Here is a 21,473-nt window from a genome sequence, read left to right as displayed (position 1 = left end):
TTAGGAAAATCTCTACATGAATTCAGTAAAATCTTTTCATAAATTAATTTTGAAAAATCTTTACTTAGACTCTTTCAGTTATCTCTCCTGAGATTTCTAATTATTCCTCCAGCAAAGATATCTCTAATTAATCCTCCAGCAAAATATCTACAGTGATTCTTCCTGAGATACCTTCGAGGATTTTTCAGGGATTTCACCTGGAAATCCTCTAGAGATTCCTTCAGTAAGAAATTGATTCCATTATAAATCTACCCAGATAATCAATCAGAGATTCCTACAAGAGTTTCTTCAGAGACTGCTTCAGAGATCTGTAGCGAAATTTCTACAGGGATTCCTGCAGAGATTTCTCTAGGAATTTATCTATGGTTTCCTCTAAAAATTGTCCCAGTGATTTCATCATGAATTTTCCCAGAGATTTTCTCGGCCATCCCTCGATAGGCTCCTGCAAGAATTTCTCTGAGGATTACTTTAAAAAAAATTCTAGAGGTTCAATGAGAGATTGCTCCAAGAATCCCTCCTGGAGTTCCTCGAAGGATTTTTCCGAAAATAAAAATCTATGAAAACGAAGTCCCTTGAGGGATTTCTGATGAAATCCTTTTTGAAATTCAAGGGGAATTTCCGGAGAAATTGATGGAGGTCATGGGGAATCCCTGGGGATTACCTGGATAAATCCTAACAATAATTTATCTAGCGATTCTCCTGGAGGTATCCCTGGGAGAATTCATGAAGGATACTCTTGAGGAAGCCCTTGAAGAATTATTCTTATTTCTTGTAGAATTGATTAAGGATTTCCTAGTAGAATCCCTAAAGATATCTCAGGAATAAGTCCTAGAGGAATCTCGAAATGACTATCTGAGGGAATCCCTGCAAGTATCCAATCCATGGAGGAATTTCTGGAGAAATATCTGAACCTTTGAAGGTATTATCGTAATCTGGAGAAAGCCTTGTAGAAATCTCTGAGAGGAATTTCTGGAAGGATTATTGGAGGAATTCCAAAAAGATTCGGTTGAAGAATGAAGAACGCCAGAAACAAGAAAAACAATTTTATGTTTGATATTTGGCATTAGGGAGTCGATGCCGGTTATGGACCCTTTGCGTATTATGGACCCCCTACAGAAAAACATAAAATTATCACTCAAAGCAACTTTATTCCTATGAAAATCCACCGGGGGAACTTCGATTACATTGTTAGTCAGCAGTTTCTGGAAAAATTTTTGGTTTGAGACGCATAAATACAGATATTTGAACAGTTTTGAAAATGAAACCACACAAGAGGGTCCATAATAGGCTCGTCGGCAGCGAGCCGGATTACATGGGAATCAAATGAAGGGTCCATAATACGCAACGTCAAATTTGTAAACAATCCTATTATGGACCCCGGGAGGGTCCATAATAGGCATTCGGACAACAGTTTTTCAAATGCATATTTCGCTGGAAAAATCGAATGATTTTGTATGTTTCATAGACGTACTATGAAGTAAAGACATTGAATTTGTTGTTAGACTCCACAAAACGTATATCCGTCTGAGATATCATTGGGGAAAAGCGTCTAGAATGAATTTCCGCTACTAAGGGGTCCATTACTAGCATTGAAACCCTATTTTATCTGGATGAAAAATCGTGATTTTTGAGCTGTCGCATAATGAAACTTTATGATGCTATGTGGTCTGAAAATGCCAACATCACACCCTACGAAAACCGTTTCCGGAATATTCCGACCAAATCTAATTGTGGTCCTCTTGATGCTCTAGCGTATGAACTTATAAAAATGATATATGTCAGTTCCTTCTTTTTTTAATTTTTTTATTAGTATCATCCCAAACATTACATTCATTTCTTATATCTAGGTGTTCTGTGTTATTAGACAATTTGGTAAAACAAAATTAAGATTTTATTAACATTTTGTTAACAACATATTACATTTCATTGGCCGTAGCAGTTCTGATTTTTTACAGGTGAGTTGATTTCACCTGCTTATAAGAGAAAAAAAAACACGTTTTCAATTTACTTACCCGTAAAGTGGCAGGACGGACCTTAGTGCACAAAAATGCTTCAATCTCAGTCAATAGTCATCCGAATCCAATTCTTTAAAAAGTTATGGAAAGGGGATTAGTGTACCTACATTTTGGGGGGTAACCCATCCCTCCATACCCCTCCCCGCTTTTGTTTGACTCGAAAAACCTTGGCTCTCTAGTGTTTTTCTATAGCAATTTTACTAAGCATTATGAAAACAACAATGCCATGCAGATTTTCGTTCTCAAAACTTATGGTCCTAACCATTATGGTCCTCTCGGAAGAAGACACCGGTGAATCCGGATTTATATAGGAGTGTTGATGTGAAAATGGCTGTATCTCAGTCATATACGAATCAAATCGTATTCTGTAGCCAGCATTCGGCAGCAAACCCTTAGGCTTATGTTTTTGGTGGCGCTGGAAGTTTACGAATCCCCCCTAGCCCATCCCCCTCGATGTTTAGTTTGAAATTTTTATGATTTTTATGCAAAACTATAGAAATTTTGTTTACTACCGCAAAGAGGCTGTTTTCAAAGCAGTTTATATCTTCACTGGAACCTACATTTAAAATTCCAGAGTGCTATCGGAATCCTATTGAAATCTCACAACTGTTACTAAAATAAAAGAACCCTTTCCATAATCTCAGAATACATATTTGAATCTGAAATGTTATCGCAATCTCAGAACACCATTGGAATTTGCACTGACATCCCGAGACTTTCATTGAATCTCAGAAGAAATACCGCAATTCCTTCCCGGTTCAATAACTTCCACCGAAATAGCAAAATTTCTACCAAAATCCCAGAACAACAACTGCTGTCCAAACAGTTACAACTAAATTCCTAAGAAAACCTACCAAAATTCCAACAGTAAGAAAATTGAGGAACCTGTCCAAGAATTCCCATTAAGATTCCAGAATTATTTCCACAGAACCAGAATTGTGGAATTTCAGAATTTTCTCCAGAAACTCAAGAATTGCTCCAATATCCCAGAGTGAATCTCCAAGAATTTACTTCAAAATCCCAACATTCTCTCCTATATCTCAGAATACCCACAATAAAACCAGAAGAACTATATGAATTCCTATTGCAATCCCAGAACACATATCGAAATTCCAGAACTCGTTTCGGAATCCACGGAATCTCAGAAATCATTCGAGACTGCTAAGAGCTTCTACCCGATTCTCAGAAAACTTTCCTTGAGATTGCCACCAACCGAAATCTTATAACATCAACAAAATCTGAGAATCGGAATGTCATCAGAATTTCACTTATCAGAAAATAGACATCAAAAACAGGCATCCTTGGCAAAAGTTTTTTTTTTGCCAAATATTCGGGAAATTAAACAAAAGGAATCTAATATCTTGAGGATCTGGATTTTCGATATAAATTTTTGGAGTTTGGTTGAACTGCAGTGGGAGTTAGGTTTTATGAACATTGTTCTGGAGTTCCGAGAAAGTGCTGGTAATGGTATAGACATTCTGGATTTTGTTTATTACGTCCATGCATTTCAATGGGAATTTTGGAATTTCGGAGAAATCGATTGCATGTTCCTATATTTGAAAATGTATCTATTCAATACTTTGGTTTGAACTACTGGGATTTTGGCATATAATCTTTGATTCCGAAAGTAGTTGTGATATTTTTATGGAAATCCTGATAGAAGTTCTTGATACACGATGAGAGTTCTGAAGAATTCCTGGAATTCGAAAGTAATGCTGAGATTTTGATGAGATAGTGGGTATTCTGAGATTGAGGAAATCCTATAAGCATTTATTTATTTATTTATTTATTTCGTCAATCAAATTGTAGACTACATGTTTGCTTAATACTATGTTGTATTATATCTAAGGGAATTAAAATATTGCCTAAGCTTCGTTCGCGACATGGTCAAATCAATTTCTGTGTAATGCTGGTTATAAAGAGACATCATTTGATTTATTGGGCCGAACTTGGCATAATTAGTTCGATGATTGTTTGATGCGAACAAATTCCGATTCCTCAACTGTCTGGCGGGCGTGTAGAAATTCAAACTAGATAAGAGATTGGTGGAATCAATACGATGCGATACTATATCATTGACAAATGAAATCATGGCTAATTCGCGACGCTCCTTTAAAGTTTGGATGTCAATAAGCATGCATCGAGCCTCGTATGATGGCAGTGGAAACGTTGTCCAGCCTAATTTGCGTAAGGCATATAAAAGAAATTGCTTCTGTACTGATTCGATTCTATCCTCATGTGTTTTCATATGTGGGGACCACACAATACTACAATATTCTAAAACTGATCTTACATAAGCAATGTACAAGGTTTTAATCGTATATGGATCCCGAAAATTGAAGCTAAAACGCTTAATAAAGCTTAACATATTGGTTGCTTTGTGGACAATAGTATTATAATGGTCAGTAAATGTAAGTTTAGAATCTAATATAACACCTAAATCTCTAATCTTATCGCACCTTTGAACGTCTTGATTTTCTAAAAATACAGTAATCTGTGGTGTATTACGTTTTCTGCTATATGTGATTAGATTACATTTTTTTACGTTTAATTTAAGTAAGCTTTTACTACACCATTTATCAAATATACTTATTTCATTCAGATAAATGTCGCTCTCTTTTTTGCTATTGATTTCCATAAAAAGTTTCATATCGTCAGCATAAATAAGAATTTTAACATGTTTTATCACATATGAAATATCATTAACAAACAATATGAATAACAATGGGCCTAAATGTGAACCTTGGGGAACTCCTGATGTAACATGAACAGGTTTGGATAGTTTTCCCTCAAATCTTACTATTTGTTGGCGATCTGTTAAATACGATTCAATCCAGTTGAGGAGTTTCATTGCAATTCCCATTTTATTTAGCTTGAAAATCAACATAGGAATATCTAATCTGTCAAATGCTTTACTAAAGTCGGTGTAAAGTGATTCGACGTGGTTACCTCTATCCATTGCATTTAAAGTGTAATTAACAAATTCCAAAAGGTTCGTTGTAGTAGAACGACCTTTAAAGAAACCATGTTGTACATTCGTTATCCTATGTTTTATTTGGCTAAATACATTTTTATTAATGATTGATTCAAATAGTTTTGGAATGGATGAAATAATAGCAATTCCACGATAATTTCGAATATCAGATTTTTTACCAGACTTGTAAATGGGTATAAGAAATGACCTTTTCCATTCTTTTGGAAATCTGCCCTTCTCAAGTGACATGTTGAACAGCCAAAATAATGGTGCTGTAAATTCATTGGCTAAGTTTTTCAGTAAAGCAGGTGGGATTCCGTCAGGCCCTGATCCTTTGGTGGAATCTAAATTCTTCAGCCCTGTTAAAATATCTTGTACCTGTATTTGACTAACGCCGACATCGGTTGTAAAATCAGAAAAACTTGAAAAGTGTTCAAAATCACGGTCATTATCCGAGAAGTTTGTATAAGTCTCTTGGAAAAAATCAGCAAAGAGATTGCAAATGTCATTTTGATTATCTGCTACTTTATTATCCAATGTCATTTTAGATGGAAAGTTGTTAGACTTCATTTTAGTTTTAACATAATTGAAGAAATTCCTAGGGCAAGATTTTAAATCATTTTCAATTTTTGTGTTGTACTCTTCAAGTGCAGTGGATATGGCCTGATTAAGTTGGTTGACAATATACAAATAATTTTCTAAACTTTCTTGAGTTTTTTGTTGTCTGTAAATTTTATGAGCCTTTTGCTTACGATTTTTCAAATTTTTTATTTGCTTATTAATCCAAACAGGATTTTTTGACCCATTCCTACGACGTCTCCGCAAGAGTGGAACTTCCATCTGAATAATTTCCGACAAAATTGAATAAAAACCCGTAACTGCATACTCCAAATCTTCCTGATTTTTCAAAACGGATTGCCAATCTATTCTATTCAATTTCTGTTTGATGCCGTTATAATTGGCATTTTTATAATCAAAGAAATTCTCAAAGTCATAGTAGTCGGAATTATGATAATTATGAACAAAGATTGAGTACTCGATAGCTGTATGAAACGCTTCATTTTTCCATAGTGGAGAAAGAGATTCGTTCACACAGAAATCTTCCATTATGTTTGAGAATAAGAAGTCCAAATAACAGTTTTGTCGGTTTTTCACATGATTGATTTGATTTAAACCTAAAAATGCAGCTCTTTCAAAAATAAGTTGTAATGATTCGTTTTCACCAACAACCGGCAGCAGAACATTTTCGTTTTCGGAATCACGAATAAAATCAGCATTACGCTGATTAAAGTCGCCATAGATATGCACTTTGATTTCTGGAGAAAACTGCGACAAAATTTCTTCAGCGGTTTGAAAGAAAATTTCATATGATAATTTGCAAGCATGGTCTGGCGGAAAATACACAGAAGCGAATATATGTGTTTCACCGGCGATATGTGCTTTAACCCATACGTGTTCAAACTCTTTATATTTTGATGAAACAATTAATTCTGAATTGAATTTCGAAGATATTGCAATGAGAACTCCCCCACCAGACATTCTTTGGGTAAGAACCAGATCGCGATCATCTCTAAATACATTAAAATCGTTACCAAAAACTTCTTCACTCTTAATTTTTTCGTTCCAACTAGTTTCAGTACCCAAAACAACCGAGAAGGATGAAGTTACTATTCTTTTATAAATTTCGTTCATTTTTGATGCACTCCTCATGCGATTGAAATTTTGGCAATATACCAAAATTTCGGTAGCTTCTGAAGAAGTTTTTGGAAACACACCCCTTTGCACAGCATTACTTGAAATTCCAGATCCTTCATTAGACACATCGTTATTATTTAAAATATTACCTAGAACAATTTGTTGAATATTACCCACTATTGGATCGTCATGGTCTACGTCTGGAGACTGCGTCAGGTTGAGCGTAAACGGCTGAGAGGTCATCAGGTCCTGGTGAGCATCGGTTTCCGCACAATTATTGTCGTCATAATTTGCTTCCTCTGGAGAGAGCGTCAGTTCTGGCGAAAACACGTGTGTCTACACGGGCACTCTACGTAGGATGATGGAGTTGAAAAAGTTCCTTGTGGCATGTTTCGTGAAGTTGTGGGGGCGCTTGGTTGGTAGGGATTCATGGTTTCCCTTTTTTCAAATTGTATCGTTGATTGGTAGTTTAGCGGTGGACGTGAAAACTGATTTTTTGCTGCTGCAAGTAGCTCACGATCGGGTGGAAGTGATTGAGGATGAAATCCTTTCATTTGGATAGACATTCCCTGAGTTCTCTATAGATTTAATGAGATTTTCAAGGGAGGATTCTGAACTCCCAAATTTTTGGATTCTGTCAGGGATTTTTTTGGTGTAATTTCAGGAATTCCAATATATGGTGCAGGTATCCGATGAAAAACTAGAATTCATAAAAAGTCTTGGATATATAAAAAACGCCAAGAAAAAATTTGAAATACCTCAAAAGTTCTACCATTCCGAAAGAAACACTTGAAACTCACTTAAAACTTTGGTGGGAATTTTGAATGCATTGGCAGGTATATTTTAGATGTCGAATGGCATATGAAATTTGGCTTATGACTATAGTAGGAGAAACGGTTGAAATTCTGGAATTCCGATTGGAATTTTGGAATTTAGAAAAGATCTTCAGGAATCCAAGAATTTCCATCAAAATCTCAGGCGGATGCCGTTTGAATTCTCCAATAATCGTTATTGTTTGGAATACGAAAATCCAATCCACGAGATTTTTCTTGAATCCCTGTATCTCTAAATTTCTGTATTGAAATCCTACAACAATTATCATTTTTTTTTTCATTTCTTCAGATAATTTAGCCGAAATTTGTGTACACACATTATAAACCTGAACTTCCAATGCAGTTTCAATCGCCTTCTCATCGAAATCTCACAACTATAGTTCTCCCTATCTATCACTATCAAAATCCTAGGATTCCAACCACAACACCAAATATTATATTATATTCACTATTTATCTGAATTCCATCATATATATTATTTCCAAATTCCAGTAATAATCGGAATTCCAGTATTCCAGCTTATGTCACAAAACCCATTATAAAACTTCCATTTATTTCCACCGAAATTGAAGATTGAAATCACACATTGAATACCTAGGATTCCTATTGAAATGGCTGAATTCTCCTTGTAATGTTAGTAATTTCCCCATAATCCCTAGATGCTGATCAGGATAATAAAATACCCTAAAAAAATCCAGATTGATTTCTATAAAAAGAAACTATACCGTAAAACTAACATTTTCGTTTTCGGAATCTGAGAATTCGTATTGAAAACTTAGGATTTCAAATTCTTAAACATTCTATAGACATTATAGTATTCTCACCGAAATTCTTGAAAACCTACACTAAAACTCTAAATTTCAGTGTAGTTCAACTGAATCCCTTGACGTCATACGGGAATCCCAGAATCTCTATTGACATCTCAAAATTTCTTTCAGATTCCAAGAGCTTTCATTGGTAGTGAATAAAGACTCCCAAGAGCTCCACCATAAATTGCTAGAAATTATACCGAAATGCAAGAAATGATACTGAAATCGTGGAATTTCCTGCCGAAATCCAAAAATTTCCATCGAAATACCAATACTTCAGAAATCGAAAAATTTGTTTTCAAATTCCATCATTCCTTCCGAAATTTCCAGACAGGATTCTCTCCGGAATCACAAGATTCTCTCCAATGTTCCAGGATGATCTTCGGAATTCTAGAATTACCACAAAAACACCCGAATTCTTATCGAAATCTACGAATTTTCAAAAACTCTAGTAACCTCCTAAATCTTATTACATCAGAACTCTCAATTTCTACTGAAATCCCAGAACTCCCATCAAAATCGCAGAATTCTTACAGGAATCCAAAGATTTCAACTAGATGCCCAGAACTCGCGCCGAAATTTCTGATCGCCCATTGAAATCCACCATTCGCACCAAAAATTTGTAAAACCTCCCATAAAACCTGCATGGTTTCTGTAGGTTCCTATAAATCCCGGATTTCTTACTAAAAACCCATAACTTTCATCGAAAACCCAGATTTCATATAAGAATCCTGAGAGTTCCTACAGGATTTGCAGAAATCCTTGCAAAATTTAAAAATTCCCACCCATAGAAATCTCAGAATTGCTTTCAGGGCTTAATAACTCCCACCAGAAGCACAGACTTCCAATTGGAGTCCCAGCAAACCTTACATGAAATCTCAGGGGAATTGTCATTGAAATCATGGGTTTCAACCGGAACTCAACGCTGCCCCTCATAATTTCTTCCGGAATCGTAGATTATCTTCAATATATCTTCGGGTTCATTGTAATTTCATAGCTCCCATAGGTATTTTAGAATTCTTATTGGAATCCTAGAAAACTCTATATATCTTCGGAATTCTAGCCCAAATCTTAGAATACCAACAATTTCAACTGAAATCTCAGAACAAAGAAGTTTGGATAACTTAGAACTTCCATTGCAATCTCAAAATTCATACCGGTGTCTTGGAGCATCCTCCAAGTTTCTGAACACCAATTGGGATCCAAAATTCAAAAATATAGAACATGCACCATAAACAACTAGAATCCCTAACTCCCTAACTCCTATCGAAAGTCCAAAATTCCTTTTGAATGTAATATTTCTTACCAGAATCGAAGAATACCCTGGAATACCTACATGCATGCAAGAAGTATTCCTACTGAAATCCCAGGATTTCGTATTCGAAGAATTTCCAGAAATTCCTATAGTAACTCTAAAAGCTTCTACCGGAATCTTGGTAATCTCTTCAACATATCAGGACTCAACTAATTTGAAATCCTAGATTCGCCAACGGATGTGTGTACTTCCTATTGAATAGCGATCTTCAAAAAGTAGACTTACGATGCACCTATCCAATGCTTTTTGGACTGACGTATGGCTAATATTTTGCCATCTATAAAAGTCCTTCCAAAAAATTCGTACTCACTGCTGTCCAGATCAGTTTCAGAAGGGCCAGAAAGGTCATTGTAAGCCAGGAAGGAATTCTGCCATCATTGTGATATATGTGGAAGATATAAACTGCTTTGAAAACAGCCTCTTTGCGGTAGTAAACAAAATTTCTATAGTTTTGCATAAAAATCATAAAAATTTCAAACTAAACATCGAGGGGGATGGGCTAGGGGGGATTCGTAAACTTCCAGCGCCACCAAAAACATAAGCCTAAGGGTTTGCTGCCGAATGCTGACTACAGAATACGATTTGATTCGTATATGACTGAGATACAGCCATTTTCACATCAACACTCCTATATAAATCCGGATTCACCGGTGTCTTCTTCCGAGAGGACCATAATGGTTAGGACCATAAGTTTTGAGAACGAAAATCTGCATGGCATTGTTGTTTTCATAATGCTTAGTAAAATTGCTATAGAAAAACACTAGAGAGCCAAGGTTTTTCGAGTCAAACAAAAGCGGGGAGGGGTATGGAGGGATGGGTTACCCCCCCAAAATGTAGGTACACTAATCCCCTTTCCATAACTTTTTAAAGAATTGGCAATAGAAGATTGTAATGATTTTTGCCTGAAATTATTAATAATTTTATTTGACATTTGTTCCAATGTTTCAACATTGGATATTCTATGTAACTCACTGGTACTATACCAGGGAGGAAGCTTCAGAATCATTTTCAAAATTTTATTTTTGAATTCTCTGCAGAGCTTGCTTCCTGGTATTACAACAGCTAGTCCATATTGGTACAGCATACAACATGGCTGGCCTGAAAATTTGTTTGAATATCAAAGGCTTGTTTATAAGACAAAGTTTTGATTTTCTATTAATAATGGGATAGAGACATTATACATATTTATTAAATTTGGCTTGAATGCCCCCAATGTGATTTTTGAAAGTTAAATTTTTATCCAGCATGAGCCATAGAAGCTTAACTTCATCTGACCAATTTATTGGAACCCCTTTCATCGTGACAACATGTCTACTTGAAAGTTTCAAATAAAGAGTTTTGGTTTATGTGGGATTCAAATTTTACATTTCGGAATTGCAATGCTCCTGACTGAAAGGTTCCTTCTTTGTATCATTCCAGGAGCCCGTACACGCGTGTCCAGAATGGCCATATCTGAAACACATACAAAAAATGTCCAGAGTTCCATTCTAAAGTTCTATCTTGTTATCTTTTCATAAAGCCTAAATAAAAAGTGAAAAATGAACAATGCGGAGTAAGAAATAAGGAATGAGGAGTCAGGAGTAATGAATGAGCATTGAGGAATATGGAATGAGGAGTGCGGAATAAAGAGTGAGGGATCAGAAGGAAAAAAGTGAGGAGTGAGGAATGAGGAGTGCGGTGTGAAGGGTGAGGAGTGAGGAATAAGGAGAGACGAATATGGAGTTAGGAGTGAGCAGTGAAGAATGGGGAATGAGGAATGATGAGTGAGAAGTTAGGAATGAGAAACGAGGAGTTAGGAATTTGGAATGAGGAGTGAAGAAGGAAGAATGAATGAGAAATGAGGAATGAAACATTTTTCATTCTCTCATTATTTACTAGTACAGATTGTACTCGATTATCCGGAGACTAGATTATCCGGGGACTCGATTAACCGGGATTCGATTACCCGGAATTTTAGACTCGATTATCCGGAATTTGTTTTTTGATGTTCTTGTTTTTCAATTTTTATGCATAAATCTGAGATAATTTGGTATTTCAATATACAATATGAATGGTTTTGCAGTTTAGAACATATGTAAGATAAGGGGGGTTTGAAAACGAGTTTTTAGTGTATGCTGGTCAAAATATTTTTTTCTTGTAAAGAAAGATCCTACTGTTCCTAGAAAAAAATTCTGGCAACGCCACCGCATCATATAAATAAAAAAACGAAAAAAGATAATATGTATACACCCGATTCTGTTTTTGCCAGATTTTTTTTAGTTTCCATACATTTTTTTTTCGCCAAAACCTTATTTTTGCATGAAACGGCGAGAAATGGTGTTACTTTTTTTTGCACGGTTTTTGAAATTTTGAACTGAAAACTTTTTTTGCACGGTACGCATTCCCGTGCAAAAACAGAATCGGGTGTATATGTCTTTTATCAAAGATTTATTTTTTTTCGTTAGTGATTCGATTATCCGGAGGATTCGATTATCCGGAGTGAAAAAAAATCGATACTCCGGATAATCGAGTCCTACCTGTAATATGAAGAATGAGAAATGAGAAGTGAGGAGTGACAGTTGAAGAAAGAGGAATGAAGAATGAGGAATGAATGAGGAATGAATGAGGAATGAGAAATGAGAGATGACGAATGAAAAGTGAGGAATGAGGAGTAAAGAATGAGCAATAAGGAGTAATAAATGAGCAGTAAGGAGTAAGGATGAGGATTGATAAATGAGGAGTTAGGAATGAAGAAAGATGAGTGAAGAATGAGGAATGAGAGATGAGGAATGAAGAGTGAGGAATGAGGCGTGAGGAGTGAGGTGTGAAAAATGCATAGTGAGGAATGAGGAGTGATGTTTGTAGAGTGAGGAGAAGGAGTGAGTGAGGAGTAAGTTATAAGGAATGTGGAGTGAAGAGTAAATAATAAGGAATGAGGAAGGAGGAGTGAAGAAAGAGGAATGAGGTATGAATAGTGAGAGGTGAGAAATGAGGAGTGAGAAGTGAGGAAGGAAGAGTGAAGAATGAGGAATGAGGGGTAAGAAATGAGGAATGAAAGATGAGGGATGAGGACTGAGGAATGAGCAATGGGGAGTGAGGAGTGAAAAATGAAGAGTGAGAAATGAGCTGTGAAGAGTGAGGAATGAGGAATAAGGAATAAAGAATGAGGAGTGAGAAGCGAGTAATGAGGAATGATCATGACGAAAATAATGATATGATGATGATGTTGAAACAAAATGTTCTAACATTTTTGGAAAACATGTATGTTATCTTAAGTATGTAAGAACTGAAGGAAAGCAAGAGATGAATGAAAGATACAGTAATGTCCCGATTTTGTCAGCCCATGCTGCATTTATGATTTACAAATTCGGGAAAGAGCAAAAATCGGAAAAAAATCGACTGGTTTGGGCCTGTTCACAAATTTCATAACGCTGAAGGGAGTGGGTGGGTAACCTCAAATTGTTACTGCTTATACAAAATAATCATACCGTCGATGGGGGTGACAATGGGTCTAGGGGGTGAGATTGGGTCAAAACGGAAAAATATAATACATGAAATATTTCAGCTAATAACGCCAATATTACTAAAATTTATGATTCAATTGTTAGGGAACATATTATTACATATAATTAATCACAATATACATTTTTAGAAATAGTAGTTTTTGTTTGATATATCAATAAACTTGAGTGTTGAAACTAGAGAAAATTTACAACATTAAATTTCTCCTGTGCAAAATATAACGCATGTACTTTAACCTCTATGGTTATATTAGTAGATGGTCGAAAGGCTTTTCAATACATTTCAATCGTAGTTTCCAAAATCTGTTTTATTTTTCCACAAAAATTTAATATTTTTCGGTACAGTGTCTAAAACATTAAAAATGGGGGTGAGATTGGGTCATACAAAAACGATTGTGATTGAAATCACAAGTCTACATTTTTGTCGTTTTACGGTGCCGGGTGTACTCTTTCATCATTAGGATGTGTTTATTCTTTCTAAATACAACATCCTGAAACATCAAACAAGTCTACTTGAGGATTCCGTACATTGATTAACAATGCAACGCATTTTGACAATTTCTCAAACCAGCAACTGTTTTTCGTGCGCAGTAACAACGTAAAATTTAATCAAATGGATTTTTTTGTTTTCATATTTATTTTTTTATTACTGTTTTCATATTGTAGAAGCATCTCACGGAAGTACAAATGAATTGGATCGCTGAAATACAAGGATTATGACGTCAACAACTGTATGAAATATATTGATCGTGGAAAGTCGCACCGATATTTAACTATTTACGAAGGTTTAAAATAGTAACAGTTTCAGTGCACCTTTGGGTAAACTGAATAGGCTTTATAGCAATAGGGATGAGACTTTGAAGCCAATTTGAAGGAAAAAACAAGAAAATTCATGTAAACTTGACAATAAATGCTGGGTTTATATATTTTTACTCATAGCTCTTCAATTGTTCGGTATAATCGTACATTTAAGAAGGTTTATCATACTTGTGAAACATTTTAGATGCCTTTTCGTCTTATTTGCATCGTATTTCATCAATATTTTTTAGCTGTGAATGGTTTTGCAATCATATTTTCAAAAACAAGTTATTTCATTTACAGTGACCCAATGTCACCCCCTCAATGGGGTGAGATTGGGTCATTTTTCATTCACTTGTTGTGCCGTAGTAAATAAATATTTTTCTTTAATTTTTCGTACAGTTGTTAATGAAACATCAAAGTACATACACACCAAATTTGAAGTTTATTGGCGTTAAATTGCGATAGTTATTCAAGAAATAATTCGTATATATCCTTTTTTGACCCATTGTCACCCCCAACGACGGTACAAAAAGTGTTACAAGGGGGTGAGCGGGTGTCAAAAATGGCTATTTTCGGCATTATGAAATTTATGAACAAACCTTATCAAGTTTTATTTTAACTTGAGGACTTCGTTTTATGATTTTGTAAATATAAACATTTATTTTTACTTCCATTTTCTATGTACCGTAATCCAACATTCATCAATTTTTGGATAATTATTAAATATTTCAAATTTCAAAAATTCGGTTTTTTGAAGATTGTATAGACGTGGCCAACGTCATAATTGCCTTTATGCACCCAATATTGCCAGTATATACGTGCTTACTCTGATTAAAATAAATATCAATTTTAGGCTGACAAAATTGAAAAAAAAGGATGCAAAAATCGGGGGCGGACAAAATGGGGCAATTACTGTAATATGAAATTATTTTTTCATTGAAGGATAATAGAATAATCGATCTTATTGTTATACACTGGAAATATAATACAAGTTCGATCAACGTGTTTCACACGATTTTCAGTAATGGATTACCTGCTTTGCTCTTGTCCACAGTTGATCAGCAGAAGTTTTCTCGTTTTATTTAGTATGGGGAAAGGCATCGTTCAGATTGAAAATGGTTCAATCGTCATTTTGCGCATGGAACGGAATAAAGTGAAATGGAGCAATATGGAAAGGAAAACAGAATCAAAACAAAACAGCCAAAAAGGTGATCAGAAACACGATTGTTGGGAGACTAGAAGTTCAGATTAAAAATGTAGGGGAAGTGGTGGTAAAATGAACAGGGGTGGTAAAATGAACACCGAGCCTTTCACCGAGAAATATCAAATTTCAATGAATGTTTATCATGCATGGACGATTTAGAGCATAAATCGGTGCGTTCGGGTTGATACGGAGGTTAATTAAGGTAAAAATATCAACGAAAACAAAGAATTTAGAAAATAACGTTTGACAATTAGAACTGACGTAACTTTTCGCTCGAAAATCTTGAGGATTTTCAGTGAGGTGAATATCGTTGTCAAATGATGTCAATTCTTATATTTTTAAATTTCTTTTTGAATGAGTTACAATCCTCAATGGGTATATTTTTTTGTATGCAACGAAAATTTTCAAGAATATTTGTTTTGCTCACGTTTTTCGCATGATGTTCATTTTACCACCAACAGCTGTTCATTTTACCCACATAGTGCAGGTAAAATGAACATTTGCATTGTTTTTTGCTAGCGATAAAAATATGTGGAAATTTAGCTATTTTAGTCTGAATTCATGTCGCTGCTTAAGGTAACATCCCTGCCTTTGATGTTGTTCGATAGAATTATAGAAATTCCTCGTTTTTCTATTAGAAACAAGATGATATCCTTAAGGTGTTCATTTTACCACCCCTACCCCGATGATTTTCATGAGGTATCGTTCAAATAACCGAGGGTGCACGATAAATAAGTTATAAACTTATAGATTGTATGGTGTTTCAACTGTTAAATTAGTTGTTAATTTAAATCGGGAAGTTTTTTAAATTTTATCCATCCATGCGCCACTGTACATTGTAAATGTTCAATAAAATCAGGAACTTTTTCAATTTTGCTTTTGGATAATTTATTCCTCCCTGCTTTCAACGGTCACTTTGAAACCAGCTTCGTTGCTTGCAGCCATTAGAAACTAGATGTCGCCCAGCGACGCCTATTCTAGTACTGCAATGATTAAACTCGACGCTCTTGGCTCTCGGTTCAAAAGAGCACCTGCATCGCCGGGAAAGTGTCAAATTCTTTCTGTTTTGTGCTGACAGTTCTAGCGTAACATTTGAAAAGGGCCTATCTGCAAAACATAAACATTGAGAAATTCTCAATTGAAGATTCCGTACCATATTTATAATTCCTATTTTAAACCCATTCGCATTTTTACTAGTTTCATACCTGTGTTCGACACCCATTAAAGTCTGTTGCGTGGCCCATTATGTTTCTAATCTCAAATAAAACAACAACTCGTGAAAATTGTTGAATTCAAACATCATCGGCAGATAGGCCCTTTTATGAATCTTCAAACCAGTTAGGCCCTTTCAGTTAGGCCCTTTGATTAAACATGGTTTCAGTTAGACCCTTTTATAATTTGCTAATTTTATTGATTTTTGAATTGGTTTGCATAAATCTTGAACAAAATTTAGCGATTATGTGAAAAAAACACTATATAACAGCTATATATTGGAAATTTTCGGTTGAAGATTCAGTACCATATTGATTATTCCTATTTCAAACCCATTCGCTTTTTACTAGTTTCATACTTGGGGAAGATCCAATCGTTTTTCGGGATTTCTAGAACCCTTCTACCCCCTCTGTCTAATACCCAATCCATGCACTGTCACATTTTCGTACACCCCCCATTGGAGGAGGCCCCAATTGATGGACGTCATTTTCGGATAACCCCTTGTGTTCGACACTTATAATGGTGGCTCACAACGATTTGAATTTGAAATAGCACAACAACTTGTAAAAATAGTTCAATTCAAACATCATCCGCAGATAGGCCCTTTTACGAATTTTCAAACCTGTTAGGCCCTTTTTGAATTTGCTAATTTTATTGATTATTGAAGTGATTTGCATAATTCTTCGACAACATTTAATGATTATGTGAGAAAACAACACAATATCATACAAGCTACATATTGGAAACTATTCTATACAAAATCAGCAACATATTGATTATTGATATTTCAAACCCATTTACTTTTTTTTACTAGTTTTATACTTGTGATAGACACTCATTATGGTTTATTACGTGGCCCAGAACGTTAGTAATCTCAAATAGCATAACGACTCGTGAAAATGGTTGCATTCAAATATCATCAGCAGTTAGGCCCTTCAATGAATCTTCAAACCAGTTAAGCCCTTTCAGTTAGGCCTTTTGATTGGACATGGTTTCACTTAGGCCCCTCTAGTTAGGCCCTTTTATTAAACATAGTTCCAGTTAGGCCCTTTTGGAATTTGTTGATTTTATTGCTTATTGAAGTGATTTTCATAGTTTTTAAATAAAATAAAGCGAGAGAAAAACAATGTAATAGCTAAATGTTGGATATTCTCGGTTGAAGGTTCAGTACCTTATTCATTATATCTATTTCAAACCCATTAACTTTTTTACTTGTTTTATACTTGAGGGCCTTCCTTAGCCGAGCAGTTTAAGCCCGCGGCTAAGGAGCAAAGCCATTCTGAAGGTATCTGAGTTCCATTCCCGGTCGGTCCAGGTTTTTCGTAATGGAAATTTCCTTTACTTTCCTGAATATAGAGTACCTTCGTACTCGTCACACGATATACGAATGCGAAAATGGCAACTTGTCAAAAAAAAGCTCTCAGTTTATAACTGAGGAAGTACTCATTGAACACAAAGCTTAGAAGCAGGCTCTGTCCCAGTGAGGACGTAATGCCAAGAAGAAGTATAAGAAGAATTCTTACAGGGCTGTTACAAAAACAAACGAATTTGTTTTTGTAAAAATCGCGACTTTTGGAACTAGAGGCAACAAATAAAAATTAACAAATAAAAATTATTTAACATTTTTAATGTAATTGATTTTTTTTTTTTCAGGATAAAAAATCAGTTTTTCAACTAACTTCGCATTAAGATTATGATAAAACTAGTAAAAAAGAGAATGGGCTTGAAATAGGAATCAATATAGTACTGAATCTTCAATAAAGAATTTTTAATATTCAAAGTTGATTTTCTCACATACCTAATCGATTGATTTTGATCTAAAAGTTTGAAAATCACTTCAATAATCAATAAAATTAACAAATTCCAAAAGGGCCTAACTGGAACTAAGTTTAATAAAAGGGCCTAACTGGAGGGGCCTAACTGAAACCATGTTCAATCAAAGGGCCTAACTGGTTTGCAGACTCGTAAAAGGGCCTATCTGCCGATGATGTTTGAATTCAACCATTTTCACGAGTTGTTTTGTTATTTAAGATTTAAAACCTTATGGGCCACCTAGTAGATTATTATGAGTGTCGAACACAAGTATAAAACTAGTAAATAGGAGAAAGGGTTTGAAATATGAATAATCAATATAGTACTGAATCTTCAATAAAGAATTTTCAATATTCAATGTTGATTTTCTCACATAATCGATTGATTTTGTTCTAAAACTTTGAAAATCTATTCAATAATTAATAAAATTAACAAATTCCAAAAGGGCCTAACTGGAACTAAGTTTAATAAAAGGGCCTAACTGGAGGGGCCTAACTGAAACCATGTTTAATTAAAGGGCCTAATTGAAAGGGCCCAACTGGTTTGAAGACTCGTAAAAGGGCCTATCTGCCGATAATGTTTGAATTCAACATTTTTTACTAGTTTTTATGTTATGTTAGATTTGAAACGTTACGTGGCCCAGTAATAGACTATGAGTGTCGAACAAAAGTTTAAAACTATTAGATAGCAATGAGTTTAAAATAGTAACAATCAATATGTTACAGAATCTTCAATCGAGCATTTCTCAATTTTTACGTTATGCTGATCACTATACAAGGGCTAAATATTGAAAAATATGGAGGAAAATTAAAAATGCACGGAAGGGCCAATCTGATTTTGATGGAAATTTTCAGTTAGGCCCTTTCATGACCAGTTAGGCCCTCTTAGTTTTATCATTTTCAGATAGGCCCTTTTAAATTTTAATAAAATTACCATTAATAATGCATTTTGCATGCCCGTAAGAGTATGTGGGAGTAATTTACGTAAAAAATGATACGAATAATGAATAATCAAGTTTGTTTACATTTTGCAGTTAGGCCCTTTTCAAATGTTACGCTAGAGTTCTCCTGCAGATGGTGGCGTTTTGGGGTCCGTTCATATAAAATGTAATACAATTGAGAAAAGTTATAAAGAGATATTAAAATGCATGCAATACTGTAATATGATCAAATTGAAGATGCCTTATATCGGTTTTGCGTGATCAACTATTGATTTTTCTTTAATGTTTCTGATTAGCTCAAAATTTTGAACCTTTTCTAAATCAAGTTAATACGTAGTCCATGCAAAGTCCCTCATGTTCTCGGGTTGCTTTGTCGTCGTCTGTGTCTCTTCTTTCTGTCATCGCGGCTCGCGTTGTTGTGAATGTCATTTTGTCTTCCCATTTCGTTCCGTCCCACTACAAACAAACCGCCTGTGTTTTCGTAGTGCTCGTCGTCGTGTTCGTTTCGTTTTCGTTCACCACTCACTCATTCAGTACTTCGATTCGCGACGCGACGAACGCAAGTCGTTTTTGTAGTAAAAGGCGACAACGACGACTTTCGGCCGGAGTGCTTTTAGTTGTGAGCTCTGTAGTAAAAATCGCAAAGGCTTGCTGCGACGAGTGGTGTGTGTAGAAAATTTTCGCACTGCTTCTTCCTGCCTACTCTGATCGGGTTGTTCTGTGCGGATATTTCTCGCGTTTTGGAATCGAACGGGAAGAAAAAAAGATGGAAGTTCTCTAGTGATTATTATTCATCGACGACGAAAATATGCTTTGAAATCGTGTGAAATCCCTTTGTGAAGATCCCGAAGAAAATCAGTGAGAGCAAAATAAAGAGTGATCCAACCCATTCCAATGCCAATCAAATTTTGTGGAAAAATGATGTAAAAAGGAAGGTTTCTTTTGTGAATAATAGGAAAATAAGCTGCATTTAATACCAGTTTGCCCCAAAAATAGTGATAGTGAAAAAAAGCTTGATTAGCAGTCCTAAAAACGAAGAAAACGAGATTCACCTGTCAGCGGAGGCGCAGTGGTCTACGCCCCATTTTTTTTCCATCCTTGCCCAAGGAAAAAAATATTGCAGATCATAGTGTAGACAGAGGGACAAATTTTTTCTCAGAAGGAAGTGCCATGAACTCCCGAATAAAGTAAGTATTGCGCATAAAAGTTTTATCTAAAATTCTACATTGCAATTGCTTTCAATATGTAATAAGTAGGCTGTGCCTGAACAGCATATCTCGCCAACTTCGTTTCCAAGTATCAAAGGAAGTGCTGATAAAAAGGCAGCATCCTTCAATCAGTGGTTTCTAACATTATAGTGGTTGCTGTGGTTGGTCATGCGGGATATTCCGTAGGGGAGTGTAGTAATTAAAAAACTGGGAATGATGGATGTCGACTACGACGACACATCAACAAACTGTTGTTCTGTATACACGAAGGGGGTGGGAAGATAGGCGACGATGATGAACGACACAATCATTATCATCATCATCAGCACAGGCAGCAGAACGACTGAAAAGCAAAAGACCTTGAGCGGGTGGCAGTGGTGCCAGTTTTTAAAGTTATAATTATTTTTGCGATCAAAGTCATACCTCGACATATAAGTAACAACGAAAACTTAAAAAGTAGTTTTTCTGTTTCAAAACTAAATATTATTCGATAAAAATGTGTTCACTTTGTTTAGGTTGGAAAATAGAATATAGTAAACACATTTTCTTGTATTTTTTTTTTAGTTTTGAACGAAACACACTTTGATTGAAAATGTTGTGGAAAAATATGAAGTTACTGCAGTCCCATATCGAAAAATAAAGGCATAACAGTCTCTATATGAACTTTAAAACCCTAAAAAACTGTGAAACGAGAATTATGTTCAAGTTTTACATATTTTTCGCTGATCAATGGAAGCAAAATGAGTCACTTGTGCGGTAGTAATAAATGATTATGGCCTGGAGAAATATATTAGAAAATTATGAACATTTGTATGAAAAGACAATCTTCAAACTTTGAGCGTTATTTTCTCAATGCCTACTTCTTACATATGGGACAGTTATGCCTTTATGGGCAGTATACATGGCCTCTTTTGTAATTGAAGTCTTTCAAAAAGTCTATTTTTGACGGAAAGTCTCTAAAGTCTCTATTTTAACCAAATTGATCTCTTAAATATCATTTTTCTTCCACACATTTCTTTATTTTCACGGATAGCCTTAGCTAAATAGAGGCTATTCGCTCAATGAGGCCGGTAAAACACCCTTTATATTTCTTACGGGAAATACGATCCACATTGAGTGCTTCATCGAATCACAATATCATCTTGGTTTAGGTCC

At 35.2% G+C, this 21,473-nt stretch overlaps 1 protein-coding gene across 5 annotated transcripts in view; it reads left to right on the top strand.

Moving 5' to 3' along the window:
- Nucleotides 1-19,560: 19,560 nt before the first annotated feature.
- LOC5577902 (DENN domain-containing protein 1A) overlaps nucleotides 19,561-21,473 on the top strand; it is a 72,517-nt gene continuing 70,604 nt past the window's right edge. For 3 of the 5 annotated variants that reach the window (XR_002500865.1, XR_002500866.1, XM_021847151.1), the window contains exon 1: nucleotides 19,561-20,297. Coding sequence is in view for 3 of the 5 variants with exons in the window: in XM_021847151.1 (XP_021702843.1) it covers nucleotides 20,281-20,297 (17 nt within the window). In the remaining 2 variants the exon portion in view is untranslated. The remainder of the gene's footprint in view (nucleotides 20,298-21,473) is intronic. The other 2 variants (XM_021847150.1, XM_021847152.1) reach the window with 2 other exon arrangements.

Source organism: Aedes aegypti, chromosome 2, assembly GCF_002204515.2.
Source record: "Aedes aegypti strain LVP_AGWG chromosome 2, AaegL5.0 Primary Assembly, whole genome shotgun sequence".
NCBI lineage: Eukaryota > Metazoa > Arthropoda > Insecta > Diptera > Culicidae > Aedes > Aedes aegypti.
The sequence above is the reverse complement of the archived record's forward strand: the minus strand, read 5'-3'. Positions and strand labels throughout refer to the sequence as shown.